Raw genomic sequence first — 16,277 nt, 5'->3', positions numbered from 1 at the left:
AAAGTAACTAAAATCATACATACAAAGTAACAAAAGTAAATGAGCAACTCGGACTCCACTAGAAACACCCGCCGAGGTGCTCATAAAAAATTAGTCCGGGGTAGACAAACGAGGAAAGGAAAACTATGACGCGTTGAATAAATCAGTTTTCATGGTGCAGATGGATACACCATAACGATCCACGAGTTCATAATGACGACCATAAAACTTCTGTAGTGATGACTTCAATCTTGTAGAAACATAACCCTGTTCCAGAAGCCTATTTGTTAGAGTTCTAGCGCGATACAAAAAGTCTGCGTAGTTTCGGCAAGCTCTGGCATAACGTATGAGTTGTGATATGAACACACCATACGCAGGAGCCGAAGGGATGTTGCCACAGATGAAAGGAAAGTTGACAATTCTGAATGAAAAGTCATCACCTTTGTCGTAAAGTTTGGTCAATAGTTTTCCTTTATCATCGATTTCTAAGTGTAGGTCAAGATATGAGGCTGACTTCACAGTGTCTGTAGTATCCTTTATCTCAAATTCTTTTGGGTAGATGCGATGTATCAAATCCCCGAAATTAGGATTGTTTAAAGATAACACGTCATCTATATAGAGGAAACTGAGATTGAAGGAACTAGCTAAACAATATTCTTTCTTTCTGATTAGATCAGCTATAAAGTCAGCCTCATAGGAGTGAAGGGAATAGGTCAGCTAGTAAAGGGGCACAATTTGTTCCCATTGGAATGCCGACCGTTTGTTGAAAAACACGTCCACCACACTGGACAAATATGTTGTCGATTAAAATTCCAGCATTTTGTAAACATCTTCCTCTGTATATTTGGAAGATGATTTGGAATTATTTCTTACAAAGTATGAGGAATCTCTACCAAGAACTATATATTTGTATCTAGGTGTACCATCTTTTTTGGAAAAACAACGACGTATAATGTTTTAAGTCGGGATTTTAACTGAGTATGGGGAATAGAAGTATACAGTGTTGAAAAATCATAGGTTTTAATGCTATTATATTCAGATAATAGTCTTGAACTGATTGTCTCCAAAAGATCTTTCGAATTTTTCAGGATCCACATTGAATTAATACCACTACGGGATAAATGAAAGAACCCCATAATAATTTATAGCTTAATGACTTGATAAGCATATAAAAATTTAGATTGCTGTGAAGGTGACACAAGAGGAATATATTTTCTAATTAATACAGATACAAACTTGCAATAAACTTATGTAATCAGGATCAATTTGGAAATATTTGCGTTTGTTCCAAAATTATAAGAATCCCATATTCTTGTCATGAAAAAGTCCTATGGAAAACTGTGTTCATGCCGTTCTCGTATTTTCTAGTTGTGGTGTTTTTCAAAACATTTTGAAATCATATGTTGATTTTGTAGAGGGCGTTATTTCAAATCTTGGTCTATAACAAACATAAAATAATTTTGATATGTTTTATATCTTTGTCCTTTATAATCACAATGGAAATGATTTACTGACAATATAACAAAAGTGAACATTAATTCATGTGCAATTTTCATTTTTTTTCAATAAAAAATGTTGATATTTGTGTTTATTAAAATTAAAAATTTATCGTAAAAACAAGACTTTTAAAAAATGTACGATTTAACGCAATAAATGAAACTAATAAGTCCAGTACAAACAATTAGATACTGAATTAATTTTAACTTACATCGAAAACTTTGGTTTTGACTGGTCAATAAAGCCCAATGTTGGTGCTTTAAATATGTTTCAATCGGTTATGTGCATTCGTAGGTAAACATGTTGGCCTTCATGATTGGACGGGTGTCCCTCCGATAATTTATTCATCCCAATTTGAAGAATCTTATTAAAACTGTTTTTACATTAGTCAACATTTTTTAAATACAACAGAATCATTCGGGCCCGTCGATAGAAATTATAGTTTTTTAGGTATGACGAGGGTTGGTTTGGCAAAAGGTTGTGAATTGATTTCACTTATTTCTAGCTCGTTCTGGTTTAAATCTTTATACGATTTAACTTCCAAAGGATTTAGCTTTCTAAGGAGGAATCTTTATTTCCTGTCTATGGGTATGTCATTAAACAGCCGAATACTTCAGAAGCAGTCTAATAAAAATCAGAAGGAGGTGATATTTGCATGTAAAAAAATCCACCAAATTCATTTTTATTTCTAATTCAGAATCATATACGGACAACGTACCAAGTCTAAGTTTTTCCTTAGGGTGTTTCTAACTTTCTATTGAAAAATTTATAAGCAAATCCAGATAGTAAAAAACAGCTATTTTCAAATAAAGAAAGCATCCTTGATACGAATTTATAATGTCAGGTCAGTAGATTTGTGATAGACATGTTATTCCTTTATTTTTTCTATTGTGTCTGATTCTTACAAAAACATAATTTTTGGTTATAATACTTGAGTTTGTGTTTAGATGGCTGAAGGTGATTGATGTTTTGTAAGTGGTTGCTGAAGCCGACATCTCAAATCATAGGTTATTTGTGAAAAGTTATAGATAAAACTACACTGTGAATATTACCGATGTATAATATTAAAATCAAATCTATGAGTTCAAAGCACGACTTTTTTTCCAATTTTCTAAGAACACGAATTCTTTGTACATGTATTTGATGAATATTCTGGAACATCGCCCAGGAATCATAAAAAAATCCTGGTCAGAATCACTGAAACTGAAATCTCTTTCTAACAATCTTTTTTAAAGTTATTTTATATTACTATTTAAACGCTTGAGTGTTTGTTACAATAAGATTGTTCTTGATGTTGAATGTTTTTTCCGGCACAGTCGGTATAGTTTCGCTTTTTACCCTTGACCTGAAGGACGCTGTCCTATGGAAACGCAAGTCACCTTATCGCAGTTCTGTTTCCCGATTGGCCAATTACTGATAACTTAGTGGCGTTCGAAAAAAAAATGTATCAAAATTGTTATTGTGCATAGTGTGTTATTTTCTTGAATGAAATGTCGAAACTTATCAGTAAAAAAAACAACATTTTACTACGTCGAGTGTCTTTTTTAAAGATGGTACTTGTGTTTTTGTATAAACTTTGAGATTTTTATTATTTTATTTGTTAAAGAGTAATCAAGGGAAAACAGATTCTATCGGAAATCAAAGAATGCAATGCAAGGACAAGGACCGGAAATGGTAAACAGACACATACATCAAAGAACATAAAATAAACAAAATAATACCTGCAAGGTAACAAAAGTAAATAAGCAACTCGGACTCTAAAAACTGCGAGCATGGATCAGGTGCATCGGTTGGGTTAGTGTGCTATGCTTTTCTAGAAACAACCACCGAGTTGCTCACAAAAAGTCCGGGGTAGACGAAAGAAGAAAGGAGAGGAGAGAGTTTGTTAAGAACCCCTAATTTGGACATTGGTGAAAATTTTAATAAAGCTAATTTTTAGGTAGTAGTAGTATACTAAAATGTGCACAAATACTGAATATAAGATGTGACGTTATTTAAAAAAAATAACAGTATGCATTTATGTAATTTTTACAATAACCTTCAATTTATAACATTTGTGCAATATTTAAGATGGTTTTTGTTTGGAACGGAAGTGGCCACTCATTTGTTGACTCAAAATATTTTTACATGAGTTATAACTGACAACTATACACAAAATATATGAAGCACGAATGTCAACACGCAAGTGGCCATTGTTAAAAGAGTAAAAGAAATGCACAAAATTTGGTGTTTTCTAGCCTTTTTAGCAGATTTTCCTAATCTCAGCCAAGTTTGAAGAGCATATCTGACCGTATATGTTCAAATAATGACCACTAACCAATCGAATCAACTATAAAACACATTAAAGACCTTGAGAAACCACATAATATTTTATTCATGAAAACTGTGTTTTTTTTGGCCAAATTTTGCCCTTACCGAACCAACTTCTTTATGGAATGTTGAACAAATCAGTTTGCAAGGTGCAGATGAGTACATCGTAACAACCCATGAGTTCATGACAACGACTATAATACTTCGGTAGTGATGTCTTTAATCTTGCGGCAACATATCCGTGTTCCAGAAGCCTAATTGTAAGAAGTTCGCGTAGTTGCGGCAAACTCTGGCATAACGTATGAGTTGTTATATGCAAACTCCATACGCATATGCTGACGAGATGTTGCCACAGGTGAAAATCAAGTTGACATTGTGGAAAGAAAGGTCATCGCATTTGTCAAATAGTTTGGGCGATAGTTTTCCTTTTATTGATTTCTAAGTGTAGGTCAAGATATGAGGCTGACTTCACAATGTCTGGAATATCCTTTATCTTAAGTTATTTGGGGTAGATGCGAAGCATAAAATCCTCTAAACTAGGATTGTTTTTATTGATAATATGTCATTTATAGAGCGGAACTCGATATAAAAGCATCCAGTTTAATAATGTTCCTCATAAAAGTGAATGAAGAGGTCAGCAAGTAGAGGCGCACAATTTGTTTCCATTGGAATGCCGACTGTTCGTTGAAAAACGCGTCCATCACACTGGACAAATATGTTGTTGATAAAAGAATCCAGTATTTTGAAAACATCTTCTTCGGTTTATTTGAAAGATGATTCAGAATTGTTTTTTTTACAAGGTACAAGTTTGCATTCATTTGAAACTGTAAACGTAACCTGTGGATCACATCCCTTTTCGGGACATTTATTCAATGTATCGGTTGCGGACCTTCTTCCTACTCAAAAACACAAATGTCAATAAGATGTTTTGTTATGTTTTTTTATTCTCTGTTTTCTTGTATTTGTAGAAATCTCTTCCAAGAACTACATATTTGTATCTTGGCGTACCGTTTTTTTTTTTAGAAACAACGATACCTAACAAATATATATGCAAAAAATATCAAAGCGTCTTCTCTGCAGTGAGAAGGTTCAAATACGTCAAAATCAAATAACATTGCCTAAAGGTGAACACATGAAACAGAAACGATCTACATACAGCCACCCAATACAAAAGAAATTACTCATAAAACTTGAGATTAGAGAGACAAACCAATTCATTGTAATAATATCTACAAGTATCTTCTTATCTGTCTAAGCTTCACCATGCTATATACCAACAAAACAAATAGAAGCGTTAGATAATTTTATCGCATTTGTTTTATTTTAATACTGCAATATATGTATGCAAATACACCTTTGCATACCACTATATTTATATTAGCTTGCTCGACTGTTGTTTTGCTATAAATCAATGCTGAAGTGAATATCACCATCTAAACATGAATTTTAATAATACTGATTCCGAAAATTAGAGTCGACAAAATACTTCAAATTACATCCTTATTTTATCTAAGTACATTAAACGAATGTTGAAAGTGTACCCTGAAGGTTAAAAAAATATGTTTACCTTTTTCATTTCTTACAAGAAATCATTCAGAAAATAAAACAGCTCAGATTTTATTATTCGAATGACATTCGTAAACCACGTATGTTTAGGATGTTGTAAAAAAACCGTGTCATATCTGTCAAGAGAATAATAACCAGGACTATGGATAAAATGACAGTTCCAACATATCCAATCACACGTGATGATAATCTTTTGTCTTCAGCTGAAGAAAGGCTACGCATAAAAGCACCAGTCTCCTTCTTTTTCACTTTTAAAATTTCTTCAATTTGTCGTAGTTTTTCCTCGTCAAAAATTAACGGCGCGTGTGTAGTTCCACATGGGCATAGGCAAGATGGATTGATTTGTTCATGAATATTTGGTGACGTGTTTGGTGCAGTGGTTGGATTATTGGTAGATATAGTTGATATTGAAGTGGAGGCAGTGCTGTTATGGGTAGTCGATGTTGTTTGTATTGTTGATGCTGAAGTAGTTTCAATGGTCGTCTGAGAAGTTGATGTTGATGTAGTCGTTGGTATGTTTGATGTTGAAGTGGATGTTGAAGTGATTTCAATTGTTGTTGGAGAAGTTGATGTTGTAGTTGTCGATATTGTTGTATCAGATTGATCCATCAGGGTAGATAATGTTGAAATGGTGGTAAGAATGTCTGAAGTTGATGCGATTGTTTGCATTAAAACCTCGATCGGAGTATATGTAGACGATTGTGTTGTCAATTTGTCATCACTTGCTGTGGTGTTAGGTGTTACTGAAGTTTTGGGGTATGTGGTGATTTCAGACGGTTCGGTGGTTAAGAATTGTGTCGTTTTTGTATTGAAATCCGTTGAAACTGATGATCTATTCTGAATAGATGTGTGAGTGACTTCTGTATGAAAGGAACGTTTAGTTGTTGTTTTATCATCAGTTTCGTGGGTGATATCTATTGTTGGTGTTTCCTTGTTTGTTGTGTAAGAATCTTTGGTTGATTTTTCCTTGTTTGTTGTGTAAGAATCTTTGGTTGGTGTTTCCTTTGTTGTGTAAGTCTGTTTTGTCCGAGTCTGTTTTGAAGGAGAGTTTTCTATCAATGTGTCTTCGTTCGTTGTCTGAGATAGTTCATTTGAGGTCAAAAACTTGGTCGAGGTGCCTTGTTTTGTTGTGAAATTTACTGAAGTGGGGATGTGCGTGAATATTCGAAGGGTTGAGTTAAGGCTTGTTGTTGGAATTGTTGATGTTGTCATGTTGATCGTTTCAAGGTTGGAAGCTGGCCCTTCAATATAGAAAATCACATATATACTGAAAGGGTAGCCAGTAAGAAATAACTTCACACTCAAGAAGATTGAAAGCATCAAAGCACCAGGACTCATTTGAGATACTAAAATCTAAGTACGTTCCAAAAGTGAAAACAAGAAACAGAGATATTCTACATATTTCCTACAAAGAAACGGAGTGATATTCCGTACTCCGGAATGGTAATTAAATCTTGGTCTGCCAAAGGTATCCGCCGTAATGCAAGTGAGTAGAACCGGACAGCGACCAGTTCCATGTGTCTTTAAACATGTTTGACTTGAGATAAAGATTCTCATCTACGAAATGACATTTTAGATAGGTCGAACAAATCCTGATGACGACTTTTAACTTTTTACATAGAAACCTTGTATTTGCTTTATACGGCAATCAAACATATATATATCAATCTCAGTTTCCGCTATATAGATGACGTATTATCTTTAAACAATCCTAATTTCGGGGATTTGATACATCGCATCTACCCAAAAGAATTTGAGATAAAGGATACTACAGACACTGTAAAGTCAGCCTCATATCTTGACCTACACTTAGAAATCGATGGTAAAGGAAAACTATTGACCAAACTTTACGACAAACAGTGATGACTTTTCATTCAGAATTGTCAACTTTCCTTTCATCTGTGGCAACATCCCTTCGGCACCTGCGTATGGAGTGTTCATATCACAACTCATACGTTATGCCAGAGCTTGCCGAAACTACGCAGACTTTTTGTATCGCGCTAGAACTCTAACAAATAGGCTTCTGCAACAGGGTTATATTGCTACAAGATTGAAGTCATCACTACAGAAGTTTTATGGTCGTCATCATGAACTCGTGGATAGTTATGGCGTATCCATCTGCACCATGAAAACTGATTTGTTCAACGGGTCATAGTTTTCCTTTCCTCGGCGGTTGTTTTTAGAAAACTAGAGGACGCTTACCCTACCGGTGCACCTTGTCCATGCTCCCAGTTTTTAGTGGAATCCGAGTTGCTCATTTACTTTAGTTACTTTGTATGTATGATTTTAGTTACTTTATGTTCTTTGTTGTGTATGTCTGTTTCCATGTCTGGTCTTTGTCCCTGGATTACATTCTTCTGATTACCGTTATAACTTTGATTCCCTTGATTACTCTATCAAACACAACATATTGTATTCTCATTCTAGGTGTAAAGTATGTGTAACCTAAATTATAAGACCTAAAACAAAAAAAAATTCCATTAAATATTATACAACCACTAATGATGATTGACAACTGTAAAATGAAAAGTAAGTATCCTTACTTTTAGTTGAAACAGCGGAAACTGTACGATTAGTTAGTTCGTCGAAAGCTGAAAGAATAATTCTGAATATTATAATTGGCCATTTATTTATGTTTAAGACAGTCTTGTGACTCAAACTTATGCCACTATAAAACATTGAATTATTCCTGATTACAAAATATATTTATTGTTAGATGAAATTTTAGTACAATTTAGTTTTATCATTAGCTTTATCTCCTTCTACGACATCTATCTATCTATCAAAATATAGTTTCCTTCACTACACTTGACGTTCAGAATGAATCATTATAAGTGTATACAACTACGGGAGCAGTTTACACTTTCATATATAGCACCTTTTTATTGTTTACCTTTGTGTGTAATCGTTTCGTTCTATTTTCTAGGTATATTTCCCTATACATGTAGGTTTTCTCGGTATTGCTTTTTCAACAGACTCCGTTCATACTTTTACCTTTAGTATAGCTAAATTTGCTGTTACAAAGGTTAAATGACATCACTAACTTTTTTTTCATATGTATTTCTTTTTGTTTTAATTCAGTCTTCTTACACCATGTTTTACAAAAACTTTCATTTATAAGCTGTTTATGATATATATTTCATTCAACAGAGATAGAAGATGAAAACGCAATAACATTGACAGGTTAAACAGATATTTCATTGACGTATCAATGAAATGGCGTTATATCAACTTCTCTGTTCGTTCTCAACTCTCCCTGGGCGATCGCTTGTATTTCAAAAAAGAACATTGAAATGGCTGATATACACATTGAATAATTACTTACAGCCAATGCAAAGTATCGGAAAAGGCCTGGTACACTTTGCAGTTCTCCATTCAAACATTCTATAATCTACCTGCGTCATTTTGACACAATGTTGGTCTGAAATACATGAATGATTACCAATGCAATCTGGTTCCCCACTTCGCCAATATGTATATAAACTCAATGCATCACCATCAATCCAATTAAACATATTTTTGTTTTCATTCCATGAAAGCCCAATCCATGCACTGTGTTTATACCTGAATAAGCAGAAAAAATAAGATAAAAGAGATGCGTTTATTTTGTATGAATGCAAAATAAAGTTTTTTAGCTTATTACAATTCATATAAATGTGTGTGTTCTGTGAAAACTTCAAATATTAGGTGTGTTTGATCATTACATTAGAATAATGCATTGGACACAAAACATACTCGTCTTTTAATGATAGAAAGATTTCAGAAAAATCCCGCATGGTAAAAGGGTTCTTGATTGTTGCAAATTCCATTCCATAAAGTTCACAATTTGATGATCCATTCACCCAGATATCTGCTGGTAAAAATCTGTATTGGTTGGACAAGATGCAACCTACAATGGCAAACAGACGTTTATGAAATATGTTCCTTTAAAATAAAAGTAGTTTTTTTGGTATTTCTCCAATACTGTGAATACAAAAATAATGACTAAAACATATTATGAAAAAAACTCAAAATTTAAAAAAATCAGTAAAATTGATTCTTTTCTCAAAATTCCTTTTTTGTTTCTATCGGCGAAAACATCTTCTGAATTTCTTATTACGTTTTAATTTTTATCATATTTTATCATATTTTATATTTATTTATTTTTGTTAAATAGTACAGTCCTTATCAAAAAGTATCCAATTTAAACACATTGCTATATTTGCTCAAGAAAACATTTAAGTTATATTTTATTTTTCATCGTCAAAATCAGAATATCACAACAAACATTGTTTTACGTCATATGTAATTGGAATTTTGTTTTTTTTTAGAAATAAATGACATAAGAACTATTACTTGTATCATTTCTACTAATAATTTACACTGTACCGTTCTTTTTTTATTAACCATAGCCTAGTAGAAATATAACAACTTACCAAATATTTGAAACAAAATCATAAAAGTGTTGACGATTGCCATGTTAGGATGAGCATATAATACTATGAGGATACTATTCCATAATCGACTTTTGGGAGGCAAAAGAGAAATTGTTTCCATTAAATTTAAAAATATACATGTACTTATATCAAAAGAACAAAGCAAACACGTTTTATTTTGTAATACATACTCATCCATCTAAAAGCTTTCATTATCTTATATACATGATCCTAACAGATGTTTGATTAGAACAAAACTTTTCAATAATTCTGCATTGTAATTTGTTTTCCTTTTGACGCTACGAAACATTTCACTGAAGTTGATATTAAATAAACGTACAGTAGTTTGTATGTCGATTTGATCTATATCAAGCCATTAAGAACTTGTAAAATTGGTTTTATTTTATAAAATGCAATCCATAAATATAATTTTTCAGAAATGTTCCTATTGTAATGTCATTTTAGACTTAGAGATGCACAAAAAGGATTTTATCAATCATCTGATGATTCCTTTCACATACTGAAAACCAGGAGTTCGTTTTAAAGATTGTTTGCACGATTATATCCTAATGGCCTTAATATTTATAAACTAATATTCCAATTAAACTAGTCCCGATTTTGGATAGGGATATAAAGGCAAAAATGAGAGAAAAAATGCTGAAGTTTTGATTAAGTGGTGATAAAAACCAATTTTAGTCCATACCAGACGATATTATACTCACTATTTGTTCTATTATTTTATAGAATAATAATTCCAATATAATTAGCACATGTCTTTTTGGTGCATTTGATCGGTTTTTAACATTTTAAGACCTCGGCTATGACATGTTTTACAACAATGTAAAGTCCATGTACATATCGTAAACAAGCATAACTAGCATCTCTTTAACAAAAGGTATACAATGGTCGATTGAAGCGGTATTCTATGTTTTATTCAATTCATTTTTCGGCCATGTATATTCAAAACAAGCATCATGGAAGAATGTGGTTATCAGTAGTTCATATTTACTTCGAATATTAAAATTAGCAACTATGTCACTTTGTCGGATGAATACAATCATTTCAATGTAAATTTTTGGCGTCAAATTCACTGAATCGGAGTCTACAAGAAAATAATAATTTAATAATAGTATAAATATATTTTAAGTAGTTTGGATTGGAATTATAAAGATTAAACACTGTTTGTCCAGAATTTATGGATGTGTACAATCGAACTATTAACTCACAGGAATAATGATCTACTGAACAATGGTCATGTTTAAAAGGTAAAAAGGAACTAAATACAAATAAAATGTGAATAAAATATAAAAATATTGAATATGAGCCAAATTTTTCGGCATTACAGCCTTCGTTAGGGGCAAAATGTATTGACGTTAAAACTGTCTATCCCTACCACAGAGACAAGGTATCCTTCAAAACTGATCTTGATCATTATGAAATACGCGTCAAGTTCAAGATGAAAATTTCTAAAACGAAAAGCAGTTGAAAACCGGATTATGGTGTCTAACCATTTACTGATAAATCTGTCATAAAAGTCGTCGGATTTTTGTTTGCTTTGTGAGTGAATGGTCCGATTTTACACATTGACATACATTCTAGAAAAAAACGTGTGTATTTATATAGAACATGCATTCATCTTTTAACAGTTACATGTTGTAACCCAGTAGCAATCATGTTTTGTAAGCATTTAAATGACGGAGCGTTACTTTCTGTCATCTTACAAAATCATTCAGATACACATATATGTATTCTTAACTAATAAATTGTGCTTAAAGAGTAAGCAAGGTAACCAAGATTCTAGCGGAAATCAACAAAATGTTATCCAGGGACAAAGACCAGACATTGAAAACAGACAAATACAACAAAGAACACAAAGTAACCAAAATCATTCATACAAAGTAACAAAAGTAAATGAGCAACTAGGACTCCACTAAAAACTGGGAGCATGGACCAGTTGCACCAGTAAGTTAAGCGTCCTATGCTTTTCTAGGAACACCCGCCGATATGCGCATAAAAGGTCAAGTTAGGGGTGGGATTCAGGAAAGGTAAACTATGACACGTTGAACAAATCAGTTATCATGGTGCAGATGGATACACCGTAGCGATCCACGAGTTTATGATGACGACCATAAATTTTCTGTAGTGATGACTTCAATCTTGTTGCAACGTAACCCTGTTCCAGAAGCCTAGCGCGATACAAAAAAGCTCCGTAGTTACGGCAAACTCTGGTTTAAAGTATGACTTGTGATATGAAAACTCGCAGGTGCTGACGGGATGTTGCCAAGATGAAAGGAATGTTGACAACTCTGAACGAAATGTCATCACGTTTAAAATGATGGTAAAATATATTTTTATAGTAATCGTAAAAAGCCTACGTAAATTAAGAGAAAATTCTTTAAAGGGGAGTTTATTGACGGATAAAGTATTTTAAAGTATTGTTTTTTAATTTTACGAGGAAAAGAGTTCGATTACCCCAAGTTTTATTTCCTATTTGAAGTATGAATATACCAGTTCTTGATAGTTTCCGAAAAAGAGAAAAATCCCTACAGATTAATTTATATGAAATGTTGTAAAAAATATTTTTAATATGGCTCAATTGTCTCGAAATCAATGTCGATGATCATTTTTTGTACATTGAAATTCATATGTTTATTCAAGAACATCATTTAGAAAAATTAGGAAAGCATATTTCTTTAATAAATTAGATATGATCTACTTTAAAATAAATTTACTAACAGTAAGGATCTGTAAGCATTAAACATTATTTATTAACAATTATTCCATTTGGGTATTCAGCATGTATAATTCGAGATGTTTATTGAAAATAGTAAGTAGCAATCAATTTCCTTTTCATCTTTTTTATTGTAATTTGAAAGTCACAAAGATTTTTTTAAACTCAGATTTTGAAACTTGCAAAATTGTTGGATGACATGAAAATATATTCATGCTGCTTAATATTACGCATATACGTTTAACGGGATGTCTAGGATAAAGGGACATTGTATGCATGTCCACGTTAAGGGGATGACCCGGGATAACCTACCAATCAAGTCAATGAGATACCTCATTATTACACGTTTACTAGTTGAACTCACATGTTTGTATATAATTTCAAGGCACATTTTCAATTGATAACACCTTTGACTATTGTCTTCTTTTTCACGTAGAATATTAAATATAGTACAGTATTTCTAGTGGTCTCAACCTGTGTGTTTTGTGGTGAAGAAAGGGACTGAATCAGGTGTCAATTACTCACTTGTAACTATATTTACACATTTAGGCCATCAACTGTGATTACTTCGTGTACATTAAATGCCAATAATTGTGTTGGAAGCTTGTTAATGGATCTGTTGGTAAAAATATTTTTTTTCTTGTTTTGACTTTACTCCTTTCCTTGTTGAAAACTAAAACTTTTTTAAAACTGTTTAAAATATGTTTTGTAGATTTTTCCAAACTTTTTATTTAACTTTTGATTTTTATAGGACAAGACAATTGTTCTTATTGTTCTTAATGTTTTTTTTAAATCGATATTTCAACACGTGACTGTATATATTGACTTTAAGAACCATTTAAAATTTATCCAGTTCTATGAAAATCAAAAGTTACAGCAATAACCGGAATATAGATCTCACTTCCGAAAGTCTTCAAGCATGATGATTCTTGGGTTCAAAGGAATCAAAATATTCGAATGATATTGTCTTTTCTATATATGGACTTTATTAGCCGTCATCTTTGTGTGATAACATTAAGCTGTAAGAATGTTTCTAGACTGTAAAATTTTGTTATACTTGTATTTTAAAATCACAGTGAAACCTGTCTAACCCAGACCCACCCCTTTTTTGAGAGATCTGTTCAGGTAAGGCAGGTGTTTGGTTTAAACAGGTTCAAAAAGTATTGAGACTTGTTTGGTTTATACAAAGTTCCGATTTGTCAGTGCAATTGTGTAAGTTAACAAAAAATAATAGAAAATTTTCCACCATTTTGGTTGATTAAAGGAGAGTTACATGGTATAGCCTGTACTTTTGATTATAATCTTAACAAGCAAAAGCAACGTATTTTAAATATTAGAAAACAAGCGTAGTTAACAGATCCTACAAAATATTCTTTATACACTTTTTAAAGAAATTCTGCTTTGTGAAATACAAAAGATAATATTACAATTTATCATAATATTTGAAACAAAATTATAAATGTCTTGAGGATTGCCATGTTTGGATGAGAAAAAAAAACTCTAGGACCCCTTTAAAAATCAGAGATACTAAATATATTTTGTTTCTTAAAAATACTGATTTGAACTGATAATCATATCCAAAGTGGAAACGATTTATACACAAACATTTTCTATTTATATAATACGTAATCGGCCTAAAGTTTTCTTTCCTTTTTTTTTTCTTATATAAACTTGCAACTTCAGAATTTTTATTGTATTTCCTTGTTTAATAGAGCAATTTAGATATCTTTCACTATTAAGTTTTAAGGAATGATAAATTTTAGAATTTGAGGAAATTCAAACAGAAATCTATAAGTTCAAATTTCGGTTAAGGTTTGCAATAAGCTAAATTCTTTATCGGAAAGCAGCATAGACTAATACCAACTGGAACATTTTCAACAAATATGCACAAATGTTTGTTCCAATTCTAAAATGATTTTGAAGAAAAGCATAGATTATACTATTATAGAAAACTGAAACTACACACCATTTATTATTATTATTATTATTATTATTATTATTACATTTTAATCAATTGGTAAGTAACATGCAAAGTTGTTTATCCTTAGTCAATAAAACATGGGTTTACGTTAACTTCAATAAAGCCCCGATAAGATTAGAATTCAGAATATGACTTATCAAAATAATTGAAAGAATAAATCTGTAATATTCCTCAAACTGCAAAATTTTGGTCATCAAGGGTAAGTAAGACAAATCAATCAAAAATATTGCAGCTACTAGAACAATGGAATAGATTCGGATTTATAGTTATATTAATACAAAAGGGAAAAAGTATGGTTCAATCAATAGAACCTGGATTACAGCCTCTAGCAGATTTTTAAATCTCGGTTTTACCAGAATAGATTTTGTTTATGAAATGTACATATTTACATGCATCAGGTGCCGCTAGTTGAGCAGAACATGCTGACCTCCGGAACACCTGATATCACCCCAAATTCTTTATATTCATATTACTGGTGTTTTGGGTTTTCCTTATTTCCATATTTATTTGTAACCTATTGTATTCGGTTCGCAATTTGTTTGTTTCCTGCTTTGACGTTCAAGACATGTATGTGGAATGTTATGTATTTGAATTGTCAAATTAATGACACATTGGTATTTTGTGAACGATATTTTGTAGCCCAATAAGTGGTGCAGTGCACACAAACTACCATTTACTTGTAATAAATGAAAGTGAGCGAATTATTGCGAGCTAACACTGCAAATCTCGTTCTTGACAGCTTAGGATATATTTCAAAATATGTTAATTTTTGTTTGTTGTTTTTGTTAGCTGTTCATTTTTAGAAATGGTTCATGCATGCTTAAAATATTTTCTAATAAAATATGTAAACATTAAAGTGTTGGTCTTTTTCAAGGTATTACACTAAATAAGAATCATGCAAACTGGATAGAATTGAAAATCTTTTAGCATCTTCCTATCCGTCGAATATATAATTTATCACTAAAACGTACAATTTGTTTTCAAAGTCTATTAACACTTAAGTACATATTTACATCCTAGATACATGTCCAATGATCTATGAATTGCTGTGACGTCACTTTTGCATCCTTTGAATGAACAATCAGGTTTCTGTAATATTTGATTCTTGATATGTGTGCCCCTGGAGTGTCCAGAGTTGAAGCTGGTAAGTCTTCTTGAATGTCAATGTCAGTGAAGTTTTTCAGAAGACAAACCATTAATGTTATATCAAAATTAGCTGAGATAACTTCTTCACCTAATTAATAGATAAATAGTGATTAAAATGTGACAATAATTTGAAAAAACAAGTTATAAAAATACAAGATAAATCTCTACAGAAAACATTGGAAAGGTGAACAGATGTATCATCGTATAAACTTTATAAAAAGTAAATACAGAGATCACCATAAGGTCTTCAATAAGTATAATCATATTTTACATGTACTTTTCTAAAACAAACGCTACTGTACAGATTTACCAGGAACATGCATATACAATATAATAAGAGGTTGATACAATGGCTTCTTCTCTAGTTTCTTAATCACAGCTAGTCGACCGTCCCCAGAAATCGGTAAGGAATAATTCAGATTGTATCGTGTTTACGTGTTATAGTATTCTGTATTATTAGTACTTACCATGTAACGGGTATAATAAGTAAAACTGCTCCTTTGTAGTTATTCTTTTCCTTTTCAGCTCATTTATTTTGCTACTATTCTTTCTCAAAAACTCACCAAGTTGGGTTGGGTGAAATTCGATGTCCACTTTCGAACCGCTCCTGGACCTATCTTTATTAGCAGGCAAACTAAACGTAAATAATCTC

At 32.0% G+C, this 16,277-nt stretch overlaps 1 protein-coding gene across 1 annotated transcript; it reads right to left on the bottom strand.

The window, feature by feature from the left end:
• Positions 1-5,286: 5,286 nt before the first annotated feature.
• LOC148620389 (uncharacterized) lies at positions 5,287-6,564 on the bottom strand. Its single transcript, XM_088577097.1, has one exon. The coding sequence runs from the start codon at positions 6,562-6,564 to the stop codon at positions 5,407-5,409; it is 1,158 nt and encodes a 385-aa protein (XP_088433223.1). The 3' UTR covers positions 5,287-5,406.
• Positions 6,565-16,277: the final 9,713 nt, after the last annotated feature.

Source organism: Perna viridis, chromosome 4 (genome assembly GCF_037379345.1).
Source record: "Perna viridis isolate PV_CMFRI_1.1 ecotype Kerala chromosome 4, ASM3737934v1, whole genome shotgun sequence".
Classification (NCBI taxonomy): domain Eukaryota; kingdom Metazoa; phylum Mollusca; class Bivalvia; order Mytilida; family Mytilidae; genus Perna; species Perna viridis.
The sequence above is the reverse complement of the archived record's forward strand: the minus strand, read 5'-3'. Positions and strand labels throughout refer to the sequence as shown.